This window comes from Leopardus geoffroyi, chromosome B1 (genome assembly GCF_018350155.1).
Source record: "Leopardus geoffroyi isolate Oge1 chromosome B1, O.geoffroyi_Oge1_pat1.0, whole genome shotgun sequence".
Taxonomy (NCBI): Eukaryota; Metazoa; Chordata; class Mammalia; order Carnivora; family Felidae; genus Leopardus; species Leopardus geoffroyi.
In genome coordinates this window covers 203,630,803-203,657,951 of record NC_059327.1, presented here as the reverse complement: position 1 = coordinate 203,657,951, position 27,149 = coordinate 203,630,803, and the positions used below count along the sequence as shown (strand labels likewise).

Sequence of the window (27,149 nt, the reverse complement as noted above, 5' to 3'; positions counted from 1 at the left end):
AGGAAGGGCTGACCGAAGTTTGCTCACATTATGGAAGGTGAAGTGAAGACGATTGCGTTTACCGAGGTTGGAAGAGCCAGGACTGCTTACCCTGTTCACCCACTTCCTGCCCAGAGCAAGGCGGCTCCATTTCCACCTTAATTTCCATCCTTACTTTTCCTGTAGAACAAGTCAGTCTGACGTGCCAGTTCATCAAGCGAGTTAAATTCCGTGGGGGGGATGAAGCAGCTGTAATTTTCTTCAATTTCCAAGTTAGCTTTTTGGGCAAAATAAGGTAGGAAGTGGATGTTTCAAGCAGGAGCCACAGACCATACAAGAATTGAGTTTGAGGATGTATGCCCAAAACAACGGAGTTCCCTGAAGGTTGAGGAGCTTGGCTGAGGAAAGGTTGGAAAGGAGCCTGAGGCTGCGCTCTAACCCCAGTTTGGAAGTTTTAAGCACCAAGTGCTAGGTGGCTCGTTCTACTTCCTCATTGCATTGGTGGCCTGACAGCTTTCAGTAGGTCATATTGGAAGAATTGTTTTCTTCGTTTTCTCATATTTTTGGTTAATGTCTCTTTGCTGGGGTGTCTGAGGGTAAAGTCTGATCCTCATACTTTAAAATGTGGGTATTCTTCAGTGTGATGAAAGAGGAGGTACTTTTTACAGGATTTTGGTTACACTTGCAGGTGTTTAGGGTTTGACTCGGATGTAGTGAAATTGTGTGGTTCTTTAATGATAATGTGTTAGTTTCCCACATGTTTAGCCACGTTAGCAATAACAATGGATTTAAGAAAAATAGAGCAAAATTAAAATATTTGGTAGCGATCAGATGGTTTTTTTATGCTTCTCACACAAAATAAGTACTTCCTAATTATTGTTTAGCAACCATTGAAGACTTTGTCTACCTGCAGAATTTTGTGATTATTGAGTGTGGAAAAGTTTAAAATTTTATCATTGCTAGGAAGTGGTTGTGGATGAGGTAAGAAGAGAAACTTAAAACTTGTGCTTTCTTGTTAAGCTGACCAAGATAGAAAGTATACTGTCCTCTTTTGCATAGTGAGAATCATTGGAGATCTCGTTAAAAGGCCTGTGATTGATTATCTTGATTATAGCCAGAGGGACTCCACCGGCTCCAGCTTCTGGTCCACACAGGGTTTGAGTTTGAGTATGTGGCTTTTTTTTTTTTTTAATTTATTAAATTTTTTTTTTAAGCTTTGCTGTTTCTGTTTCTTTTTCATCTTTTGGGTCTAGAAACTTGGGTTTATTTATTTATTTATTATTATTTTTTTTTTTAATTTTTTTTTTTCAACGTTTATTTATTTTTGGGACAGAGAGAGACAGAGCATGAACGGGGGAGGGGCAGAGAGAGAGGGAGACACAGAATCGGAAACAGGCTCCAGGCTCTGAGCCATCAGCCCAGAGCCTGATGCGGGGCTCGAACTCCCGGACCGCGAGATCGTGACCTGGCCGAAGTCGGACGCCCAACCGACTGCGCCACCCAGGCGCCCCGAAACTTGGGTTTAAAGTAATTATCATTTATCTTCTGAATCTAACTTCTGAATTATCAATCTTCGGAATCTGTTAAGACTGACTCCAGAACTTTTGACTCTGTTTTAACGTGTATTTTACTTAATCTTCCACAGAAAATGTTGGTTCATCCATTCCTTTATCAGCTTTTTTACAATATGGTCCTTGCTGTTAGTCTGTGGTCCCAGGGAGATAGTTGCAGGAGGGGTTGTGATCAAGGAGTGCCATGGAGGTGCTGGCTGGCAGGGCCTGGGGACGGAGCCCGGGGCGAATAAGACAGGCTTGCCCCACAAGGAGCTCCACAAGAGCAGCTAGACTGAAATAGACCACAGAAAAATGCATTTTTATTTTGCTGGCTGAGATCCATATTCTGTCTTAGACATTTTGTTCATTTTATAAACGTTTGCTTAAGTTCTGGCAAGGTGGGGGGGGACAGCCGTGTAGGTCTCCATGAAATAAGGTGCAGGCCTTGACAACTGTGTTGTGTACTGCTCACTGGATTCTTTTGGCTTATCCCATATTTGAGGAGGGAGACAAAGTTCTTTTTAAGACTAATATTTGTATCTGTCACTTCTGAAAAGTTAAATGTTGCGTGGACCTTGCCAATTCTCCATCAGGCATGTGTGTACTTACTGGGAAGCTGTTGACTTTTTTTGTTATTGGTTTTTTTTTTTTTTTTTTTTTTTTTTGACTCTTTTTTGGTACCTTGGTGTGTGAATTCAGTTCATTTAAGGCCTTGGGCAGATTTTCACTCTGGAAATCAAAAGGTAATGGGTAGGTGAGTTTGTTTGCTTCCTAAATGCTTACTTAAAATAGTCAATATTCTTTAATTTTCTTGATGGTGGTCTTAAACTGGGTAAACTCTAAGCTGTTGTAATGGTGACTTTAACCTGGGGGTTAAGGAAGAGAACATCTTAATTCTCAATGCACTCTCTCTTTTCTTCTTTAACTCGAGGTGTGATTTACAAATAGCCGAACGTGCCCTGTTTAGTGTAGAGTTTTGTGCGTAAAGCCCTGTAACTGCTCCCACGCTGGAGGTTTAGAATAGCTTCATCACTCTTCAATCTTTCTCTTGCCCTTTGCTGCCAACTCTTCTCCCAGCCCCTGTAAATTACTGGTCACTTTCTGTTCCTGTAGTTTTGTCTCTTCCCGAACATCCTATATATGGAATTCCCCACTTTGTGGTCTTGAATCTGGTGCATCGAGATTCACTCTCGTGTATGTTAGTGGTTTGCTCCTTTCTGCTGCCAAGCAGTAGTCCAGTGTCTGTGGCGGTTGTTTGTCTGTCCACCAGGTGAAGGATATTTGGGTTGTTTCCATCATAGTGCTTTGAAGTGGGTGGCTCCTGAGGGTGGGAGGTGAGAACCCTCTGTTCCTCGTGGTCACTTAGGGACCCAGGCTCCTTCCATGCTGTTGTTCTGCCATCTTGTCTTTCTCTGTGTAATCAAAAACTGGGTGTTAGGCATGTTTGTTCCAATTGGAGGGAAGTAGGGGCGCCTGGGTGGCTCAGTCAGTTAAGCGTCCGACTGCAGCTCAGGTCACGATCTCACGGTCCGTGAGTTCGAGCCCCACGTCGGGCTCTGGGCTGACGGCTCAGAGCCTGGAGCCTGCTTCCGATTCTGCGTCTCCCTCTCTCTCTGCCCCTCCCCCGTTCATGCTCTGTCTCTCTCTGTCTCAAAAATAAATAAACATTAAAAAAAAAAATTTAAATCCAATTGGAGGGAAGTAGAAGGGGACACCCCAGGGTCAGCCAGTGAGGCACATGCTCCACGTTAGCACTCCCATTCCCATTTTGTCTGTGAGAACTAAGTGTGCCTGCCCCTCCCTCGCTGCAGGGAGGCGAGGCAGTGCAACTTCTCACTGGGGGTGTGTGTCCAAGGAGAAAGGATGGTGTTTGGGTGGATGCCGAGCCAGCAGTCTGCAATATTAAGTCGTCGATAAACAACTCATTTAGGAGAGAGACCAGTAGGAAACACACGTTCACCAGTCCTGTAACGATGGACTCTGGTTGGCCAGTCATTGGGAAGCCCCTTCCTTGCTAGCCTTGAGCTAGGCTTCTCTTTCAGGCTCTGATTCTTTTCCTGTGGAACCCCTCTCTCTTCTTCCTTTTGGCTACTGGCTTCCTGCTTCTGAGGCTCTTCCTTGCCCCTGAAGTGCCTTTTGGAGGCTTTGCCTTCATTGGATTTGTACAATTTGTAATAGCCTGTCCCTTCAGGTGCACTTTTTGGAGTGTGAGGGTTGCATTGGGGATTAAATAGTCACAGGTGTTCGTAGGTTAGATTAACCCCCCCCCCCCCACCTTGGTAATATAATTTCCTCAAAAACTAGTAGTCTTCTGGTTTAGGTGTATTTTTAGTTGGTGCCATGTACTGGTAGCCACACTCAAATTCTTCTCTGAATGTAGCTCTTAAGCCTGGTTTAATTTTTGGCTTCCTCTTTGGATCATCCCTCTGTACCTTATTTTGCAGGTACATACCTTGAAGGCATCTGAAGCTGTAGGTTTGGGTGGGAAGCAAGTGCCTTCACTTTGGTCTTGACCAGGCTGTTTGTCTCCTTGTGTTGGCTCCAGAAGTCTTCATGGGAAGCTTCAAGAAGGGCTTTGAGGCCAGAGGCTTATTTCTAGCTGTTTGGGGAGGTAGAAGCGGTTAGTCACTGTCTATACCTTATTTAAAAAAATTTTTTTTAATGTTTATTTTTGAGAGACAGAGACAGAGCACGGGCAGGGAGGGAGCAGAGAGAGGGAGACAGAATCTGAAACAGGTTCCAGGCTCTGAGCCGTTGGCACAGAGCCTGACGCGGGACTTGAGCTCACAGACTGTGAGATCGTGACCTGAGCTGAAGTTGGACGCTTAACTGACTGAGCCCCCCAGGTGCCCCCCCTGTACCTTATTTCATACCTAGTAGAGAGCATGAGGTCTGCAGGCAGTGAACAGTGTGATTTTGAGCAGTGGAGGCAGCTTGGTATGAAGAGTAGGTTTGGTACTGCATTTCATTGAATCGCAGGCCCACCAGTGTGATCACCTTGGGTGAGTCACTGTACTGCACTTCCTCTCACATGGGGAAAATAGGTGCACCAGTAACAGCTCCTGACTTTTCTGTGCCACATAGTTTGGGAAGCCTTTGGTCGAACTTGTCCGTGCCTCCCTGTGCTGACTCCACCCTGCCCACCAGCATGGGCATATGGTTTATTCCTAGTAGTCCAGAAGTGCTTATGGATTGAATGAATGATGTGTAGAAATCAATGGAATGGATACTTTAACACATGTTCACTTCTCTTCCTTTTTTTTTCCTTTTAGAAAGAAAGAACTCTCAGCCACCAAGAAAGACCGTGTGAATCACTGTCTGACGATATGTGAGAACATAGTGGCACAGTCACTCAGGTAATTGCACTTTGAACTTTCTAGTAAAAATTAAAACCGTAGATTTTCATTCTTTTTTTTTTTTTTTAATTTTTTTTTTCAACGTTTATTTATTTTTTGGGGGGGACAGAGAGAGACAGAGCATGAACGGGGGAGGGGCAGAGAGAGAGGGAGACACAGAATCGGAAACAGGCTCCAGGCTCTGAGCCATCAGCCCAGAGCCTGACGCGGGGCTTGAACTCACAGACCGCGAGATTGTGACCTGGCTGAAGTCGGACGCTTAACCGACTGCGCCACCCAGGCGCCCCCGTAGATTTTCATTCTTAACAGGCTAGAATACTTGTCTCTTCAGTTGTCTTAAAACATTGAAAGGCCTCTCTTCCCACATTTCTGGCTATATAGCAAGGCTATCCGGACGCTATAATGAGTAGTGTTTTCTGTTTGTAATCTTACGTACAACAGTTGTAACCATTATGATAATTGAGCACCACGTTTATATTTAATTAGCACTCTTGTAACTGTAATCATTTAAAAATTATCTTTTGTTTGATATTTTTACATTATCGCAGCGACTGGAACAACAGGAGGCTGTCCAGTTACGTGTCTTCTGTTTGCTTGTCACTGGCGCCCTGTGGCTGCTGGTCCCAGGGGTGGCTGCCCGCTCATCTGTGCTTTGGGGTCGGCGGGGTCGCAGGCGGTTGACTATAAGTCGATTTCCCTTGCTCCATCTTTCTTCTGGGGCGGACCAGTGGCATCTGCTTTTGTGGCTGTGCCACGTCTCCTCATTCTCTTTGCTTTTGGCTGTCTGTCTTTCTAAATGCTGTTCCCAGTGGCTGTGGATAGTAACTATTTCAGGCCCGTTTCTAATGGCTGAGCAGGAGACAGAGGTACCTGAGATTTCTGAATTCTCTTACCTGACTGGATGGGTGTGAAATACTTCTAGCTTTTCTTTCCCGTGGAGCAAATAATTGTTATCCTCCTCCTTGGAAGCCGGAGAGAGCTGTCTATAATCTGTTAGAAAAATACTCTTGATTTTAGTACTGACAGAAGCTTAGTGATTCACTTATTTGTAACGGCACTTGGATTGGTGTTTTATGTTTTCAAAGTGATTTCACATACAGTATTTCATGTTAGCCGAACTCATCCCGTTGTTTGGGAAATATGGATGATTTCTCTTTCTAATTTGTAGCGATGTGGGAAGCAGATGAAATAATAAATGAGCGTATGTGCTGAAAATAAAAATTCTAAGTTTGCATGCTATTGTAGAAAACAACGCTATGATACACATAGGGAAATAAACGTTTGAATTCCATGTATACTCCTTATAAGCCAGGTGATTTTGGATAAATTTTACTTCTTTGAGTCTCTGTTGCTGCATTTGTGAACTGGAAGTCCTGATTTTTAGGGTTCTTGTGGGATCGGGTGACACTGTGTATGTGTGTTCGTTAGCTGCATGGGCACGAGAGTGCTGTGCGGTTGTGATGGGTTTTGTCCAAAGCTGTAAAGTGTCAGTGCTTTCATGTGACATGACTTCAGACCCCTGACAGACATTTGCGCCCTGCTGCTGTAGCGCAGTCTTGCTCACCTGGCCTGCGGCGTCCGGGCCTCAAGGAACGTTTCACTGTGGAAGCTTGTGGATCCAGAAGACAAGCTCTCCTCCAGTTTGAGAGCTTGTTTTATATTTATTGTTTCTTTTGATCATTCTCGGTGGAATTGATGGAATGTTGGCTTAGATTTGCATGTTAGTAAAGCGCCTTGGGATATCTTAGGAGTGATTTGTGGTTCAATTTGCCATCTTAAATCAAAATAATAGTTGCTGATGGTTTTCACATTAGTGCATTTCTTCTGTTTTTATGGAGTAATGCTGATAGTCATACTCCTTGTTCTACAGAAGAACATGTTGATAGGATAATTATGGATCCAGAGAGGTCATCTTTGGTTTCATCAGATCAAAGACCACATTTGTTTTAAGATACTTTCCATACTTTGTAGAGAGTGTAGAACCTAAGTAGGTATCCTATATGTAGAAGATGCATACTAAATGTTTAATGAAATCTTGATAGCTGGTATTTCCTATGATCTCTCCTTGGGTATAACTAAATTTTGGTATATTTCTGAGCCTGTGTGATATACTTGTCTCCGGTGTGGTTATTTTAGTGGTAGCTTCTGGAGTTTTTAATGGGGGAAGTCATCTAAAACTTCGTGGATATGTAACTGTTAGTCTACTTCAGCTCTCAATTTGGTGGTCTAACCTACTAGTTCCTAAATACGTATGAGCATCAAGGTCTTCCAGGAAATTTGTCAAAAATACAGTAGTGAAGATCCTTCACTGCCCTCTTTTCCAAACACACTTATATTTTCTGTTTGGATGTAGTCTAGTGATTTGTTTTTAACAAGTATCTTCTCGGAAATACCTAGGAACCCTTATCTAAGCATGTGTACCTTGACAAAGTATTTGGGTAAAAATACGTATACAGAAATCCATTGGTTTCCCGTGTATTAGCATAACTCAGAAAATGTCATGGTTCAAGATCCAACTCACAGTAGCCCCAACATATAAAACTTCAAGGAATTGAGAAGAAATATGCAGAAAATATGTGAAGACTGCTGTTGACTTTCTTGAAAGGTACAGGTGACTACTTCTTTTCCTAAATGGAAGATTTTTTATCGTAAAGCTGAATTTTCTCTAAGTTAATCTCTAAATTTATGATAGTCTTGACTAGAGTTCTAGTAAGGGTATTTTTTTTAACTTGTTCACCTGTAAGAATAAATACATGAATGTTGTAAAGAAAAGCTGAAAACATCAGCAATATGGTGAGAAATGGTGTACACGATATTGAGATAGTTAGACATTAAAGAAGGTATAGGATCGGAAGTTAGGAGAGTATATGTATGCATCTCTGTGTGTGAATTTATGATAAAGATAACATTTTGTATCAGCAGGGAAATGATGGATTATTGAACCAAATGACTAGAGAAAAATTATATCTGTATCTCATATTGCAGACAAACATAAATGTCAGATTACTTAAAAGTAAAAGAAAAGAAATTATTGGGATACCTGGGTGGCTCAGTCGGTTAAGTGTTCGTCTGTTGGTTTTCGCTCAGGTCATGGTCTCGTGGCTTCGTGAGTTCGAGTCCGCATCAGGCTCAGTGCTGGCAGCGCAGATTAAAAAAAAAATTTTAGGGGTGCCTGGGTGGCTCAGTCTGTTAAGCATCCAACTTCAGCTCAGGTCATGATCTCACAGTTCATGGGTTCGAACCCTGCATTGGGCTCTGTGCTGACAGCTCAGAGCCTAGAGTCTGTTTCAGATTCTGTGTCTCCCTCTCTCTGTCTCTGCCCCTCCCCTGCTTGTGCTGTCTCTTTCAAAAATAAACATTAAAAAATAAAAACAAAAAAAATTTAGATTTTAAAATCCAAATCTAAAAATTTTTAAATCTAAAATAAAAAAAAATCATGTTTTAAAAAATGGAATTATTATTTCAGAAAGAATATTTAATCTTAGGTGGAAGAAAGCTAACGATATAAGGGAAAAATTTGTTTTTTTTTTTTAACGTTTATTTTTGAGACAGAGCATGAACGGGGGAGGGTCAGAGAGAGGGAGACACAGAATCTGAAACAGGCTCCAGGCTCTGAGCTGTCAGCACAGAGCCCGACGTGGGGCTCGAACTCACGGACCGCGAAATCATGACCTGAGCCGAAGTCGGCCGCTTAACCGACTGAGCCACCCAGGCGCCCTGGGAAAAACTTGTTTTGACTGGAATATAGTTCGATGTGTCAGAATCCACCTTAAAAAAGCTTGAAAGTAAATTCAACTTGGGGGAAATGTTGACAGCATATATAGCAAAGGTTTAATAGTTGTTAAAGAGCAATTATAAATCATTAAGAAGCAGACTATCAGCCTAATAGGAAAATAGGCAAAGAACATGACTGAGTAGTTCAGAAAATAAGAAATACAACTGGGCCAGTGAACCCGATAGCTGACTCTCTGTGTTTCCTGTGGAAAGATACCCACATTTACCAGTCATCAGTAGAAGGAAACAGAAACAAAAAGAAGAACAGCTGCCATCTGTCAAATTGACAAACATTAGGAAATACTCAGGATTTTTGTCAGAGGTGATACAACCTTCCTAAAAGGCAGCATGTCGAGCTTTAGACTCCTCTGTGTGGCAGTTTCACCTGAGACTTTATCCGCGGGAAAGTGCGTGGCGACATTGGTGCAGTGCTGTTCATCGCATTAGAACATTAAAGGTCATCTGAACGACTTAATGACTAGTAGGGGAATTGAAAAACGAAGATACATTTAAATTTTTTTTTTAAATGTTTGTTTATTTTTGACAGAGAGAGAGACAGAGCATGAGTGGGGGAGGGACAGAGAGACGGGGAGACACAGAATCTGAAGCGGGCTCCAGGCTCTGAGCTGTCAGCACAGAGCCTGATGTGGAGCTCGAACCCACAGACCGTGAGACCTGAGCCGAAGTCGGACACTCAACCGACTGAGCCACCCAGGCACCCCGAAAACGAAGATATATTTATAGAAGGGAATGTTTGTTAACTTTGTAAAAGGTGATTGTTAGATATGTGTATTGTGACCAGAAAATTTATTAACACTGTATTAACAAATTAAGTTTAATATATCAAGGAAGATATTTGCTCTGGCTGAGTAAGGTTAATGCCAAAGGCAGGATTTACTTCCTGTCTCAGACAATTGATAATGGACAAAATCTGTGTGACAGTGGTTTTCAGGACATCAGGCAAAGAGCAACAGCAGCCCTTGACAAATGAGAAAGGAGTGTGGGAGCCATATGGCTTCCCGATTCCTGTCTGGAGGGAGTAACGCTGGGAGGGAGGCCCAGGCAGGGCCCGTGGTTTGCTGAGTTGAGCAGACAGAGCTGCTCGCTGAGGCCAGTTAGGGAGAATGGTGGAGAAGAGAGAACTGCCCAGAATGCTCTCCTGGAGCTCTCAGGAGATGTCCCTGAGTCTTCAACGTGCTGCCTGTTGATGTGCACGTGCTCATGAGGAAACAGCTTAGTGCTGGGATGGGGCCTCCCGAAAGGACCCGAAGGGGCGCTTGCCGAAACCCCCCCTAATGCGGGAAGAGCTCCTGTTGACTCCAGCCCGAGCAGACAGGTGTCCTTCGTGGGCCATGGCTGGAGTGTGTAGAAGGGCGTGCTCCGGCGACAGGGTTAACTTAGCCCTCGACTGGCATGTTATTCTGGTCCTGCCTGGAAAAGCTTAAAACATTTCAGGAGTGCAAAGAAACAGGAAAATAAAATTCGTAACGGTCCCTTGAAACTGATTCAGAAATTGCACAGATGGTAAAATTTGTACAAAATCATGAAAACAGGTACTCAACTATTTTATGTACTCAAGAAGCTAGATGTGTTAAGTAGAGACAAGACATTAAAAAGAGCTAAATTGCACAAAGAGTGACAGCAGATTTGTTGCTAGAAAATGCATGTCAGAAGTCAGTGGGACATCATTTGTAGAGGAAGGAAAACCCCTGGAACTGCACGGCCAGTAAATAAATCTGTCTCAAAACAAAGGTGAAGTAAAAACTTTTTCAGACACAGAAAAGCTGAAATAATTTATGTCCAGCTGGGACTTCAAGAAATATCAAAGACGGTATTTCAGGTAGGAGGAAAGGAAAAGAAGATCAGAGAGAGATCTGGATCCACACAGAGAATTAAAGAGCAGGCAAACGGTAACTATGGTGCTTGGATAGAAGACTTTCTGCCCTCGTTTGTCATCTCGTTAAAAGTTAATTGATCGCTTACAGCAAAAATGATAACTGTGTACTTTGGGCCTTATGACATGTAGAAGTAAAATGTGGGGCAACACCAGAATAAAGGCTGGTAATAGTTTGTGGTAGGCAGAGTAATGCCTCTGCCCCCCAAATTTAACAGGTCTTACTCCCTGGAATCCTGTGTGAGTGTACCTCTAGGGAAAGAGTCTTCAAAGATTTGATTAAGTTAAGGATTGTGAGATGGAGAGATTATCCTGGTTTGTCCAGGGGGACCGTAAATGTAGCCACATGTATCCTTGTGAAAAGGAGGCAGAGGGAGATCACACGCGCGCACACACACATACACGCAAGGCGATGTGAAGCTGGAACAGAGACGGGCTTGAAGATGCTGGCCTTGAGGATCAGAGGGAGGTGGCCACAGGCCAAGGGATACTGGCTGCCACCAGACCTGGAAGAGGCAAGGAGTCCTTTGGAGCCTCTGGAGGGGACACAGGCACTGCCAATACCCTGATTTCGGCCCAGTGATACTGATTTCGGACTCCTGGCCTCCATAACTCTGACAGGGATAAACGTCTATGGTGTTAAGCCACCCAGTGTCTAGCAGTTTGTTACAGCAGCCACAGGAAACAAATCCAGTACTGTTGTAAGTTTCTCTGCTGTATGTGAAGTGGTGTCATGTCATTAAGGCAGGCTGGGATCAATTAGAGACGTATACTATAACCCAGGTTACAATTAAAAGCACAACAAAGAGTTACGGCTAATAAGCCAAAAAAGATAAAATGTCATCCTAAAAATACTCGACCCCAAAGAAAGCAGAAATAGAGAAAAAGGCAAATAAAGAGCATCTGGAGTAAGTAGGAAAGAACCAGTGTGATGGTAGATTTAAATCTAGTTCCATCAATAACGACATTAAACATAAGAGGCAGGTTTTCCAGATCCAATGAAAAACCAAGACCCTGTGTAACCTGCGCACGATAAACCGTTTTAAACATAAGGTGCAAATAGCTTAGAAGTAAAAGCATAGAAGGGCCCACTCACCATACTAACACTCTGATCAGATGAAAGCTGGGTTGCTTTTGCTTATGTTAATGTCGGACAGTGGATTTCTTTTTTTTTTTTCTTTATTTTTTAATTAAAAAAAAAATTTTTTTTTTCAACGTTTATTTATTTTTGGGACAGAGAGAGACAGAGCATGAACGGGCGAGGGGCAGAGAGAGAGGGAGACACAGAATCGGAAACAGGCTCCAGGCTCCGAGCCATCAGCCCAGAGCCCGACGCGGGGCTCGAACTCACGGACCGCTAGATTGTGACCTGGCCGAAGTCGGACGCTTAACCGACTGCGCCACCCAGGCGCCCCCGGACAGTGGATTTCTAAGCAAAAGCTATTACCAGAAATAGAGTGGTCATTTTATAATGATGAAGGCATCAGTTCATCAAGGGAGCATAACAATCCTAACCGTTTATGTTCAGAATACATGAAGCAAAACCTGATTGAACTGCAAGGGGAAATAGACAAATCCACAATTATAGTCAGGTTCCAGGAGCTTCTCTTAAAAACTCTTCGAGCACGTAGACATAAAATCTGGATCTAGAAGACTTGAACAATACTATCCACCCTTATGGGCCTGATTGGCATTTATAGACACCCCACCTGGAACAACAGAAGACACATTCCTCTCTAGTGCTCACAGGACGTTTGCCAATACAGGCCACATGCTGGGCCATTAAATAAGCCTGAGGGACTCAGTTATTTGAGCGTCCGACTTGGGCTCAGGTCATGATCTTGTGGTTCGCGAGTTTGAGTTTCACATTGGGCTCACTGCTGCTGTCAGTGCAGAGCCCGCTTCTGATCCTCTGGCCCCTCTCTCTCTGTCCCTCCCTCCTCACACTCTCTCAAAAATGAGTAAATATTAAAAAAAAAGTCTTTAAAAGGATTCATACAAGTATGCTCTTTGACCTCAATAGGATTAAGTTGGAATCTGTTCCAGAAAGATAGTCTGGAAAACAGGTAACATATTTCCACCCGTGGGTCAAAGAGAACGTCAAAGGGGAAATTTGAAAGTATTTTGAATTGATGAAAATAAAAACAAAAGATTTCAAAAGTTGCGGTATGCCGCTATGACATATCCAAGGGAAATTTATAGCTCAGTGCCGATTTTGGAAAAAAAAGAAAGGTCTCAAATCAATGCCCTTAGCTCCCATGTCAGGAAACTTGAAAAACAAGAGCATGTGAAACCCAAATTTATCAGAAGAATGGATATAAAGATAAGAGCAGAAGTTAGTAAAATCGAAAACAGAGAAGTCTGCAGTAACTCAAACAAACCTGAAGTGAGTTCTCTGAGAATGTCGGTGAGATTAATCAGACTGACTGGCCAGGTAAGAAAGAGTGCAGTCACAAATGACCAGTACCTGGGGTGAGGGAGATGATTTTCGTGTGGGTTCTATAGATATTAAGAGGATTAGACGGGAGTTTTGGGAACAACTTTATGCCAGTAAACTGGACAATTTAGGTGAAACGGACAGGTTTCTTGAAAGACATTTCTAAACCTCTCTCAAGAAGGAACCTATAACCTCATTAGCCCTATATCTGTTTTATTAAATTATTAAAAATCAGTATTCGATTTAGTTATTGGAGAACTTTTAAGCATGGTTGGAAATGGTATATGAACTTATTTTTTTCTTTTAATTGAGACATAATTGACCTACGACACTGTAAGTTTGAAGTATAGCACGATGGTCTGATACGTTTATATATTGCAATATGATTGCTGTCAGCTAATACCTTTATCAAGTCACATAATTATTGTTCCTTTTCTGTGTTGAGAACAGTTAAGATCTGGTCTCATAGCAATTTTGAAGTTTATAATATAGTATTATGGACCGACTGTAATCACTATGTCGTGCATTAGATGTTCAGAACCTATTTATTACTTGAAAGCAAACCTTTGAAAGCAAACTTTTTCATCTGTGGGTTTTATGAAGTCTAAACACAGATAAAGTGTGTCTGATGAAAGTTTTGTGTCTGAATTGAGATGTGCTCTAAAGAAAAGATTAAGTAGACAGTAATTTTTCCATATTGATTACATGTTGAAATAGTTATATTTTGGATATATGGGATTAAATGACGTGTTATTAAAATTAATTTTGTTTTTTCTTTTTCTTTTTGACGTGTGCCCCAGAAACTGTAAAATCACACATATGGCTCAGGCTGTGTTTCTGTAGCCAACGCTGCTTGGAGCGGCCGTGTCCGTGTCCGGAGGCCTTTCCTGCTGAGCCCTTTTTTCACAGCTGTGTTCCCCACAGATGAGGTCTGAAGTCGCGCTGGGTGGCATGTTTTGTTTCTTGCCTGTATTTGTCGGCCGTTGTTAAGATGGTCCCCTGGTTTCTCTTAGGCTCGTGGTCCTTCTGACCGTTGGTAGGAACCACGATGAAGTGAGAAAGGGGGAGAGGACCTCCATCTCCGAGGACTCTAGGGGGAGACCGGGAAACAGAGTCGGATTTTGAGTCTTCAAAGATAGCGGCATTATTCAGGGGCTGTGTTTGGGCTGGTGGTACTTCACGGTGCCGGGAAATCTAGTCCAGTACACGGCCCACCAGCTTATCTCTGCCGCGGCTGTGCTTAGCCACGTGGATCACGACAACCCAGACAGACGGTCTCAGTCAAGCATTTTAAAATCATCTGCGAGGGGCGCCTGGGTGGCTCGGTTGGTTAAGCGTCCGACTTCGGCTCAGGTCAGGATCTCACGGTCCGTGAGTTCGAGCCCCGCGTCGGGCTCTGTGCTGACAGCTCAGAGCCTGGAGCCTGTTTCAGATTCTGTGTCTCCCTCTCTCACTGCTCCTCCCCTGTTCGTGCTCTGTCTCTCTCTGTCTCAAAAATAAATAACATTAAAAAAAAAAAATCATCTGCGAGCGTTACATAGACTCCCGTCTTTGCAAGACTGGGACAGAGCAGCAGAAAGCAGAGCCTGCTCGTGATCGTGTGTAGTCTTACGGTGAAATGTGGTTATACTTTGGAACACATTGGAAGCAAGAATAAAAAGGAGTAAAAGAGTCATGTTGGTATACTGATTTTCAGTGTTCCAAGAATACTGTCAGCAAGAGTAGAAGTAACCTGTTGGCAGAGAGCGGCAGATGGCTGTCTGGGAGTGAAGCAGTATCTTTCTTTCCTCTTTTTTTTTTTTTTTTTTTCCAACGTTTATTTATTTTTGGGACAGAGAGAGACAGAGCATGAACAGGGGAGGGGCAGAGAGAGAGGGAGACACAGAATCGGAAACAGGCTCCAGGCTCTGAGCCATCAGCCCAGAGCCCGACGCGGGGCTCGAACTCACGGACCGCGAGATCGTGACCTGGCTGAAGTCGGACGCTTAACCGACTGCGCCACCCAGGCGCCCCTCTTTCCTCTTTTTTATGGAGTTCAAAATACATACAAAACAGTGGCTTTTTGAGGTTGATTTAACTAAAACTTTAAAAAAATGAAATTTGTCTTTCAATCTTTTTCAAAATAAGCTTTTAAATTTTAGAATAGTTTTAGATTTAAAAAAAATTGTAAAGATGCATAGAGAGTTCCCCTCTACCTCACATCCGGTTACCCCAGTTCTTAGCATCTTATGTTACTGTGGTATGTTTTTCACAGTTGATGAATCAGTGTTAATGTACTTATTAACCTTCGTTTTTATGTAATGTCATTTTACTGTTCCAGCGTCCTGTAGAGGACACCAGATACCTCATTGCATTTCATTGTCATGTCTTCTAGGCTCCTCTTGGCCGTGACAGCCTCTCTCTCTCTTTCTTTTTTAACTTAGAAATTCTCCAGAATTTCAGAAACTTCTGGGCATCGCTATGGAACTCTTCCTGCTGTGCAGTGATGATGCAGAGTCGGATGTCAGGATGGTGGCTGACGAGTGCCTCAACAGAGTCATAAAAGTAAGCCCCTGTGAGCCGTGCTCTCCCAGCTGCGATGTGGCCGAGAGAACAGACCGTATTTGGAGGGGTGGAGTTGCTCTGGATGTCCGCCGTCGTTCATTCGCGGTGTGGTTGCCAGCCTGCCTGTCGCCCCTGCTGACTCAGAAGGCCGTGTGTGTGCCTAAGTCACAGATGGGCTCTACTGGCAGCCGCTCGGTGTTCTTGGGGAAAATGTCACTACAGACACCAGCTTCTGTGTGGGCTGAACCTCGAGCAGCCACAAGGCCCTGGGAGGGCAGGGGACAGGTGAATGCAGTCTGTCTGTGGTGCCTCTAGCTTCCCTTCCTATGTCTGCTTTCCCTGTCCTGCGGAGACCTGGGTCAGGCAGTGCTGTGTGCCCATAAAGACGTGACTTCTGTCACAGACTGGCTGGGGCTGGTGTGGTGGCACCGGGTGGAAAGGGTTCCCAAGGAGGGACGGCAGAGCCGGAATGCCAAAGCATTTGGGCTACAGGCAAGCTGAGGAGCAGGGAGGGGACACCTGTCTTCTTCTGTCACTGCTTCCTGAGGCCGACTTTGTGCCCAACATCACCAGAGCTTTAAGCTACTCTTCTTCTTTTTCTGTTCTCTGCTGCCTTTGAAGATAAAGGCCCTCTTCCACAATTCCTAATGTAGTGGAAAACTGTCCTTGTTATTCTCATCCTGCCCTTCTTCTAGTGTCCCCAGCCCATCCCGGTCACTTCTCCTAGGCCACCTTTGAGTTTGTGGACGGGCCTTATGGATTGTGTGTCCATACTTAGTCTCCCACCATAGGCTGTGGGCACCGAGGATGGGTCTCTGACACGGTTCTGGACACTTCCTCCAAAAGCCATTTCTTGGTAATGGTTCAGGAAAAAACGTACCTTGTTTCCTTCCCTGCAGGGGTCCTTGTTTTGTGGACCTTTCTGGTTTTCTTATTTTTTTCTTATTGCCTTCAGTTCCACTCGTGACACTTAGATAAGCCTTTGAGAAGAGCCTCTTTTCCCGGTGATGCTCACCTGGCCAGATGAACCGAGGACCCCGAGCTAACATAGGCTAGTTGAGTATTTCCCGTCTCGCTAGGGTCTTGATAAATCAAACTGTTCTTTGGAGTCTTTCCCGGGGCTTTCTCTGCAGAGTGGTTGCATTTTACGTTGGCCGAGCAGTTATCCTTCCTTCCTCCTTCACGGATCCAGCCTTCCTCTGGGAGAGGATCACCCCCCTCCTGCTACGTTCAGGGAGACGGAGGCACTTTACCGGGCTGGTAAAGCATACGGGGATTTTGGGGTGAAGGAGAACTGCTTTCGAGTCTTTCCTCTGTCCCCTACCAACTGAACAGCTATGAGAAACGTATGTAAATCTGTGAGCCTCGGTTTCCTCACCTACGAAGGGAATCAGACAAGGTTTGGTGGTGTGCAGGAGTGCGTGTGTGTGTGTGTGTCTGTGTATGTGTGTGAGGGTCAAAGGTGGTGGTGTAGGCGATGTGCTCAGCACCATCCTGGCCCCTCACTGGTCCTCCAGGTGGCAAGAGGTGTAGTCTTGTAATGATGAGATTCTCACATTCTTACCCCAGGAGACTGAGGGGCATGTGAGCGCACCAGCTGCCCTCTCTGCCGTCACACGGACTCCGCCGTCTTCAGGAATCCTTCCCTTCTGGGAGCGTGTTGTTTCTTGGCTGGCATGCTCTCTGGGCTCGGTAGCCACGGCGCCCAGCTCACTCTGTCCGGAGCAGCCTTAGGGAGGCCCTCCCCCATCTCTGGGCAGCCACCCGGTCTTCCCCTTCCGCCTGCACCCCCTGCTCTCGCTCGCACCCCGCCTCCCACTGCGACATATGCCCAGTGGCCAGGTACCCTTGCTCCCTGTGCCGCGTGACCCGTCGGCGACACACGTGCGTGGGGTCCCGCAGCGTATCTGCAGATGGCCTTTTTCAGTTGTGTTCACTTCTCTCCAGGCCTAAATATCCTGGCTTGCTTTTTTTATTCCTGCGGGCAGGGCCAGGCTGGGCTTTTTCTAATATTTCAGTTCTTAAATCTGATGCTTAGAATCACAGCACCTAAAGAGGGCACCATGCCTTGGTTCATGGCAAGAGGGAGACTAAGGAGGGCAGAGGGGACAGTGTGGCCTCAGAGTGCTCTGAGTTGACCATTGGACACGTAAGCTTTGTTCCATTTTTAAGCCTGTCCTCTTCAGTGACCTGTTTCTAAGAGCCGCTGGACAGAATAGGTTGGTGAATGTGTGGTGGTTGTCGGCCGTGACGCTGGCTCGTGACCTGAGGCCTGGCCACCTCCCTACTTTTGTCCCATTTCCTCTGTGTCAGGCCTCCCAGGGCAGAGGTTCAAAGATTTCCTGTTATGTCCCTGGACGTTAAGACGAGGTCAGCCTCTCTCAACTTCTTTCTGCTTACAGTCGGCATGGTGAGGTTTGACTGCGCTCAGATCCGTGCCTCCCCAGATGCTCTGGTCTGCAGGTTCAGCAGTCTGGGACGGGACCACATCTGGCTTGATGTGCTGTCATTGCGGCAGAGGAAGGACAGGCTTGGAGCCCGCGGGTGGCCCCTTGGCTCGGTGTCAGGAAGGCAGGAACACAGACACCGTCACCAGGAGTCACGTCCTGGGCTTTGGTCTTCTGTTGAGTATTGCTGTGCTTCTCATGAGGACCGGGCTCAGCATGGCCTAAGCAGTGGGATGCGTGGTGCTTTTCATTTATGTAGGAAAATGCCCGGCGTGGCCCAACAGCATGCTCCTGCCTCATGTGACTTTCAGTCTCAGGTGGAGAAGCATCTTTTTACAGAAATAGTTCAGTACATGGCACAGACTCTAAGTTCTGAGAGACGTCGGCAACTCCTCATGGCAGGCAGGAGCTCGAGGTGACTTCGTCTGGGGGGGCAGAGAAGGCTTCCTGGAGGTGGTGGTGAGTGAGGAGATGGGGGGCTTCTTGACCACTGCACAGCTGCCTCTAGGAGGCCCAGGAAGCCTCTGCAGGCTCTCAGAGGAGGGTGGCTCCAGTGTGTGTCATCGGAGAACAGGGGTGTTGAGGGCCAGTTCCGAAGGTTTGTACTTCATTTGGTAGAGGATGGGGAGCTCTCAGATTTTCGACGTGGTCGGCGGAGAGCTTTATTTTGGAAGAGTAGCCTTGTGACAGTGTGTGCCTGCCTTGGAGGGGAGAGGGACCTGGGCACTGAGGATCCACGTGGGAGGTTGAGTAGTCCAGGCCTGGGAGAGTGAGGTCTGGGCCAGGACGGTGGCCCCGGGAGCGTGAGCGAGGAGGCAGAGGCGGGCTGTCACAGGCTCGATTTGGCAGCTGAGCGGGTATGTCTGCTTCAGTGTGGAAGGTTCAGGAGCAGGGAAGGGTCAGATTGCTGTCCCCAGGGTCTGGGAACCCCGATTCTGTGCTATTATTAGGGGTTTGAGGGTTTGTTTTCTCTTGTTACTAACTAAATTTGAGATTAGCTTATAAAACATAACGTGAAATAAAACTTGGGATATACCTTCTGGTTTTATTTGCAAGTAGCGCCTTAATATATGTTTGTCTGTTTTGGTGTGTTCATTTAAGGATTTTTAGTGCAAGCTGAAATGGAAGGATTAGGATTTAAAAATTTCTGAGGTATTGGGGTGCCTGGGTGGCTCAGTTGGTTAAGTGTCCGACTTCTGCTCAGGTCATGATCTTGCGGTTCGTGACATTGGGCTCTGTGCTGACAGCGTAGAGCCTGGAGTCTGCTTCAGATTCTGTGTCTCCTTCTCTCTTTTCCCCTCCCCTGCTCACGCTCTGTCTCTCTCCCTCTCTCTCTCTCTCTCTCTTTCTCTCAAAAAATAAATAATAAGCGTTAAAAAAAAATTAAAAGAAACATTTCTGAGATATTGTTATACTTTGGAACCTCCCCAAATGGAGCTCTGCTTTTGACTTTAAAGCTCACCAAACCAGTAGGTGAGTCACCTGAGTTTTACTCAGACCAGCTCAGGTTGTAGCCATCATATGCTGTGTATCACATGAGAGAAGCTTGGTTTGAGGCTTGGTTATGTCTCTGCTGTCTTCTTGGTGGACAGGCCATTGGCAGTACCGTTTCAGAGGAGAGGGTTCCCAGGGGCAAGAGTGGGGGCCAGGACTCTTTCCTTCCCTTCCACCCCGAGAAGCCCTCTCTGACATGGGCTTTGTGCGGGCAAGCTGGTGGTGGCTCTCAGCCATTCTCACTGGGTTGAAGTTGACCTCGTGGCCATTAGTTTTGGTTTGGCCCCTAAGTGAGCAGGGATGGGGGCGAGAAATGTGTTGTGAGGAGCACGAGGCCCCTCGCTGGCTGTGGGTTCTGAGCCATGGGGCTGGGAGCACCCATGCGTCCAGGGAGGACCTTGGGAAAGGACAAGGGCTCTGTGCCCGCCAAGACGTGTGTTCCCACGTCGAGCGAGGGGCTCTCTCTTCCAAGTGGACTCCCCGCCCTGCTGGCACCACAGACCTCATTCAGGCCATTGCTAATGTTGGTTCATCTAGCAGAACGCACTTTAATGAAGAAAAACCTTTCAGGTGTTTTCTTCTCTTGCTGAAGACCTATAAAGGGTTTGATATAAGAGGATTAGAATGAATTTGAACGATCTACCATTTAACCTCAGTATTATGTAGTATTTGATTATAGATCAAGTTGAATTCTTTTGCTTCTGTGTTTTTATTCAAGTGAATGACCTGTGTCTAGTTTATTCAGTATCTTCCCAAATATATGTGCCTCTTTCTTAACGAGCAGGCTCTTGGTTTAGTTGCTCTTCTGTTCTACTTTGCCCCCGAAGTGAAATTTTAATTGCCTTTTAGTCTTCTTCCGGGCTGCTGGTGGAATGAGCCTTCTGCGACCAGCTCTCTTGTGTTCCGTTGCAGGCGCTGATGGACTCGAATCTTCCGCGGTTACAGCTTGAACTCTATAAGGAAATCAAAAAGGTAGGCTTTTGTTTTCTCTTACTGAAGGAAGTGGTAACTGTGTCACTGCATGGAGCGGTAGACGTGAAATCTTGCCTTTTATTTAATAAGTGGGAACGTGAGAAGGAAATGCTGTTTGGTAAAGCAGACTTCACTGTTTTATTTTTCTTTGCAAGGTTGCTCTTCATTATTTCATTATTTATGAGAGGAGATGGGAATTAGTTTCTGTATCTGTGTAAGTGAAGCCCCTCGGCCGCGACGTTTCTGCAGTGGTTACGCTTGTGCGTGGCCTTGTCTCTAAAACGTAGAAATAAGCAATAAACAGATGCTCTTGTGTCTGTGAGGACCCTTTGGTGCATAGTGTCCCTGACTCTGAAATGTAACGTGTCACTCTCCCCGCCCCCCCCTCCTCAGAATGGCGCTCCCCGGAGCCTGCGTGCTGCCCTGTGGAGGTTTGCGGAGCTGGCTCACCTGGTTCGGCCTCAGAAATGCAGGTAGGCGGTGCGCTCTGGCCTATTAGCGCTGTGCGTTGGTGGGGAGCCAGCTCCTGTGGATTCTGTACCTCTCAGCTCAAGTGTCTTCCCTGAGCTCCGGCTAACGCTGTCCACCACTGCCTTCCGCGTCGTGGCCGGTGTTTCCTGCTTCTGTTCTCATCATAGCACTTCTCAGAAGCACTCTGGGACACTGTCGGTGTGCGTGTTCATTTTCTGTCCACCCACGCCCCCAAGAGACAGAGGCACGCCCCCCAGGATAGCAGGGTCTTCCCCGTGTGTCCTCTGTGGCAGCACGGCCCCGGTGACCGTGTCTGCATGTGCTCGTCGCCGAGCAGATGCTCATCATGTGGTTGAAGGTTGAGAACCGGTCTCATCATTGCTTGCCGTAGGAATTCTCTAGAAATCTGCCTTTGTCTCTCATATGGGTTCGAACTGTGAGCGTTAAACTGAATAAAGTTTGACTAGTGGGAACAGTCTGTCCCCAGTGGATTGAGAATCAAAAGAAGTCCCTGGTTTTTAATCTGTGCCTTCTTCTCCTTAACCAGCAAGACTGATGTCCAGAGGCCCTGGGCTGCGTCCCGGAGGAGCCGGTGCAGGGGCCCCGACCCTCACTGTTAGTGGGAAACCACGATTTATCCCACTGATTTTGAGTTGAACAAGAATCTTATGTGGCTGTGGAGATACGTCACTAAGGAAATTTCTTTTTATGTAACTTTTTTCTTTTACTATCCATATTTTGAAATTTTTTTTATATCTTTGAAGCAGCACATCCCAAGTTCTCCACACAGCAGCCCAAGTGACCTTAAAAAATGTGATCGGGTCATGTCATTTCCTTACTTAAACTTTCTACCGAAAGTCATTTCCCAGAGCTGTTGAGATAAAATCCGGACTCCTTACTCGGGGAGATCTTGCCTCCACTGACTGCCATCTCGGCCACTGTCTGTTAGCACATTGGCCTGATGTTGCTTCTTTGCACGTTTCTTTGTTCCTCTGGCTGGTTTATTTTTTTCAGGCAAAATAGTCCCTTAGTCCCAGGTGTAGGCCTGCTCTTCTCCGCCACCAGAGGGCGCCTGTTCACATTGGGCGCGTGTTTGTGAGGGGTCTCCTGTGGTTTCCGCTCTGCTGTCCAGTGACTCCCTTCTCCTGCATCCTGCACGGTCTGCTTTTCCTCTCTGGAGGGCCACGTCTTATCTCGAAGACCGTATTTAGTTTGAACACTTAAAAATATTTCCTTGCAAAGCTCCTTTTCCAAGAAAATGTTTCATTTCTTAACTTTTATTTGTTACCTATTATTTTCTGATTTAAAATATGAATACTTCACTGTTATAATTTACTGCGAACGGTTTTTCAAACAAGGTGAGAGTCCTGTGTGATTACAGAGAAATGAAGGATGAACGTCTCCCAACATTGGAACTTGGTGTGCATTTAGCCCCCCTGATCTTTTTGTCTACTTTCTGTTAAGGACAGTTTTGCATATGAAAACTGGCTCTTCCCTAACAGGTACTAAACTAATTGTTTCTATTCCTCAGTAAAGTAGACCTGGAAGAATAACTCATGTTCCTTTCATACATGCAGGCCTTACTTGGTAAACCTTTTGCCTTGCCTGACTCGAATAAGCAAGAGACCCGAGGAATCTGTTCAGGAGACCTTGGCTGCAGCTGTACCTAAAATTATGGCTTCTTTTGGCAATTTTGCAAATGACAATGAAATTAAGGTACGATTGTCACCGTAAGTCACAAATGTGAATGAGTCTTGTGGGCTTTTTGGACAGGCCATCGTGTTGAGAGCACGTCTTGAGTTATATTGTGCTTCATAATTTAAGTTAAAATGTTTTTAATTATTTTGAGGCACACAGACAGCTTCTTTCTATTTCTGCTTTCTTATTGTGGGGTAGAGTTAAGTAAGGAGATGGTTTATAGATGCAAATTCAGAAGGTGGTTTTCTAGAACAGATTGGTTCTTGGTATATTAGGTGGACTCCTTAACCTAGCTGGGGAGAGGTGACTGTCCCAGAAGTGCAGGCAGGAGAAAGCTCACTGATGGTCCCCTGCAGCCAGTGGGGACCACTTGACCTCTGTTCTGTGCCCAACAAGCAAAATAAGCAGCCTCCACACTCACGTTTGTGTTTTATTTAGTTTAAATTTTTTTTAAGTTTGTTTATTTATTTTTGAGAGAGAGACCGAGAGAGTGAGCCTGGGAGGGGCAGAGAGAGAATGAGGGAGACAAAGAATCCCAGGCCGGCTCCATACCGTCAGCACAGGGTCCGATGTGGGGCTTGAACTCACAAACCGTGAGATCACGACCTGAGCCGAAACCAGGAGTTGAACTCCTAACCGACTGAGCCACCCAGCTGCCCCTGTGTTTTATTTTTAATGACCAGAAATTGTGACCCTGCTACATGAGGATTCTTGACTTCCTCCTTTTTGTGGGCCATTCCTTTGTTAGTGTTTCTTTTGGCATTTCTATCCACATTTCTAGATAACATGCTATATAGCATATATATCGTAGCAATATACAGCTAGGTGGCTTGGTTTTTTTTGTTTGTTTGTTTTTTTGTTTTTAAATGAGTGATAAATTTAGTTCTACCTGGCTCCCATCCTCTTACTATAGTTACGTTAGTATTCAGTGTGGCATTTCATGCCCAAGTAATAGTCACAACAATGTTCCGTGCTATGATTCTATTTCTTTGTAGAACTTTTTGGTTTTTTGGGAGTTAATAATTGCCTCTTTTTTATTTTGCTTGTTACTCTTTGGCCATTGATATCTTCTCATACTTTTTACAGCTTTGTAAAATGTGTCTCAGTGCAATTCTGCACATGGCAGACCATGTATTGGGTCCATTTTCTCCACCGGAGTCCTCTGACCTAGAATTCTCCAGCTGTCTGCCTCGGTCTGGTCTGGATGCTCTTTAGGCCTGAGGTGCAGTTGTATCTTCAGACTTTTCTTTGCTGTCATCCTAGGAATTGTTTTTGCTGCTTTCCTTTTGGACGCCTGATTTCTGGATGCCATACCTTTACCTTTCTAGGCATACTTCCTTGTTTTGATGGAATTTGTGTCATCTCTTATTTCTGTTTTCCTTTTCTTTTTTCTGTGCTTTCTAGACATCCATCTCAAACCCTTCTGCTGTGTTCGTTAATATCTAAGAGCTCCTCGTGTTCAGAATGATTATGTTTTCTGGCATCCTCTTCCTGCTTCATGAATATACTCTTCTCTTTCTGAGGATGGATTACAGTTTTCTTGACAACTTTTTTTGACTTCTGTTTCTTCTGACTTCCTCTGTTCTGGTCTTTCTCTGTTACGTTGGCACTTGTGCATTTAGATTTGAGTGAGACTCTAAAAAGCTGATTGGAAGCAGGTGTATGGTGGGAACTTGTCCCCTGGTGAGCTTTCCGAGGTGATGGATGGCGAGCCTGCTTTCCCTCTGTGAGCCTGCTTCCTTCGGGGTCGAGTATTTTTAGGATGACATTTTATCTTTTTTGGTTTATTAGCTGTAACTCTTTGTTGTGCTTCTAATTGTTACCTGGTTCTTACGTAAGATAGTTTCCAAACTCGTGAAAGTAGGTGATCACGCCTTTTTTGGATATTTTTGTTAAGACTTACATGGCCACCATTGGTATTCTAGCACCATCTCCTTTGGGTCAGCCTGTTGCTTCAGAGACCAAGGCGTCTTCTCCTGCTCCTTAGGAAACACCCGCGGGCACTGTGCTGCTGCAGTCCAGCTTGTTCGCGGGTGTTGCAGGCCAGGAAGCACCTCCCGATGACACTAGCAGCACAACTGCAAGCCGTCCCTCAGGCTAGGACGTGGCTCTAGTTGGTGACTACTCTCTTCTCCTTGACTTTGTCATTTTCATTTTCGTTGTTGTTGTTGTTGTTGTTTTTTACTGCCTTTATTTTCCAGTGTCATTTGCTGATCCTGTACCCAAATGCCATGGGCACACCTTTTCCAGAAGCTCAGGTGTTCACTTTTGGGTACAGGATGTACGTCCTGAACAAGGTCCCTACTTACAGTTTATAGGGAAGTAAGTAGACTGCATGTTTGCAGACTGCTCTGGAATGTCCCGAATTTGGGATGCTACAGGAAAGTCCATTTGTTTACAACCTACACTCTGTGAGAATTTGGAGTACGTTTTCTGAAATAAAATGATAAGCTTCATAGGACTTTGGTCTTTTATCTACTTGGATTTGTGTTTCCCTAGGTTCTATTGAAGGCTTTCATAGCGAATCTGAAGTCAAGCTCGCCTACCATTCGGCGTACTGCAGCTGGCTCAGCAGTGACCATCTGCCAGCACTCCAGAAGGACGCAGTACTTCTATAGCTGGCTACTGAACGTACTCCTGGGTAAGATGCAGCGTGGTTGGGATTTTCCCCACCGTGTGGCACAGTCTCTCGCATTTGCCTGACACAGAGCTTTTTTTTTTTTTCTTCTTCTTTTTTTTTTTTTTTTTTTAATTAGAGCGTGTGTGCAGTGGGAGGGGCTGAGGGATAGGGAGGGAGAATCTTAAGCAGGTTCCACACTCATTGCAGAGCCTCGTGCAGGACTGGATGCCACGACTCTCAACCCAAACCAGGAGTTGGACATTCAACCAACTAAGCCCCCTGAGACAGAGCTTTTAAATTCTTTAAAATCGGGCACCCCTCATCTCCCAGCCCAGGCCCTTTGGCACCGGCTGACCACTGAATGGGAACTATGGGGAGGCTGCCATGAGCCCATGTCGGGCCTTTGTGATGACTAGGAAAAGGCCCCTTCTCTGTGCCCAGGACAGCTTGCAGGGCAGTGGCTGTGAGGCAGCGTGCCACCCCGCACACCTGGCCTGGCCCTCGTGCCGCAGACTGCACACTGTATGTGCCAGCAAGGAGCATAGTGAGTCCCTGAGGCCTCTCGCAGGCTCCCCGTGCAGGTGTGGGTCTGCTCCCGGTTTCTCCTGTACTTGGGGTGGTTGTGGAAATCATCGCTAGCCAGCACTGAGGGGGCCGTGTGGACATTTGATATGAAAGAACTGCCTGCCTTTCAGATGCAGCCAGACTCACTCTAACGGGCCTCGCTCAGCCCAGGATGTAAAGCTGCTCCTTTAAAGCCACTCCCGGATTTTGGCCTGAAGATGAGATACCTGTGTATTTTTCCACAGTAATGTTTGTCCATCTCGATTCCTCACTGCCAACCTCGTAATACGGTTCTCCTGTGGATCTCTTCTTTTAAACAAGTGAAGCTGTGAATCTCCAAGCAGATGATGATAAGAAATCTTACTGCTGCCTTTCTAGGCTTGCTGGTTCCTGTTGAGGACGAACACTCTACCCTCCTGATTCTCGGAGTGCTGCTCACGTTGAGGTATTTGGTGCCCTTGCTGCAGCAGCAGGTCAAGGACACGAGCCTGAAAGGCAGCTTTGGGGTGACACGGAAAGAAATGGAAGTCTGTCCCTCAACTGAGCAGCTCATCCAGGTAGGAGCCACGTGGCGCACTCTAGTGCCCGTATATAAATGACATTCAGAGAATCAAATAATTTGGAAGAGAAATGGCAGAGCCGAGGATTAATAGTCTCTGCAGCTGGGCCACCTGGTTCCGATCCTAGGTCACGACCCCTAGCTGTGTGACCTCTGTATGGCACATTCCCTGCATGAAGGTAATCTCTCATGAGGCTACCAAGAATGCCGTACCCTGTTTGTAAAGCCAGGACTCATGAAATGTGCTCATTCGTACAGTAAGTATTTATTGAGCATCCACTGTGTGCTTGGCACTAGGGCAGGTGCTGGGGATGCAGTGGTGAGCTCTTTCGGTGTGGTCTCTGCCCCGGAACCCATGGTCTGGTGTATTGGTCTCTCTACCCGGGGAGTTAGGAACATGGTCCCCTGGGGCATAGGAACAATATGTTAAAACTTCTCTTTGCAGTATAGAGAAACCCTGTATACATTCTGACACGATGTGATCAGCAGCTGACTTCAGCAGTTGACTTCATTCTTTGTGGTGTGCTCATCCAGGTTGTTCTGTTAACCTTGAGTGTGGCTGCGTTTCAAGCAATTTCTTAAGCTTGGCTTAACATGTTAGGGTTTTCACCATATTTTGTGTACTGGATGCTACTGAAGCCCTTACCTTTCCTGTAAGTCACATGGTCATATGGTGTATATAGGAGTTGAGGCATACAACCTGGGGTCTTGAGAGGGGTGCCTTGGTTCTGTTTTCTGCTTTCCACATATCGATGACGTTGTAGTTCATAGGTATTTATTTGGGCCA

General features: G+C 45.6%; 1 protein-coding gene across 3 annotated transcripts in view; it reads left to right on the top strand.

Annotated features, from left to right (window-relative positions):
- HTT (huntingtin) overlaps positions 1-27,149 on the top strand; it is a 151,533-nt gene that overhangs the window by 10,312 nt on the left and 114,072 nt on the right. For all 3 annotated transcript variants that reach the window (XM_045474724.1, XM_045474725.1, XM_045474726.1), the window contains exons 2-8: positions 4,805-4,888; positions 15,417-15,537; positions 20,391-20,450; positions 20,844-20,923; positions 22,499-22,637; positions 25,119-25,260; positions 26,182-26,360. In XM_045474724.1, the coding sequence (XP_045330680.1) occupies positions 4,805-4,888; positions 15,417-15,537; positions 20,391-20,450; positions 20,844-20,923; positions 22,499-22,637; positions 25,119-25,260; positions 26,182-26,360 (805 nt within the window). The remainder of the gene's footprint in view (positions 1-4,804; positions 4,889-15,416; positions 15,538-20,390; positions 20,451-20,843; positions 20,924-22,498; positions 22,638-25,118; positions 25,261-26,181; positions 26,361-27,149) is intronic.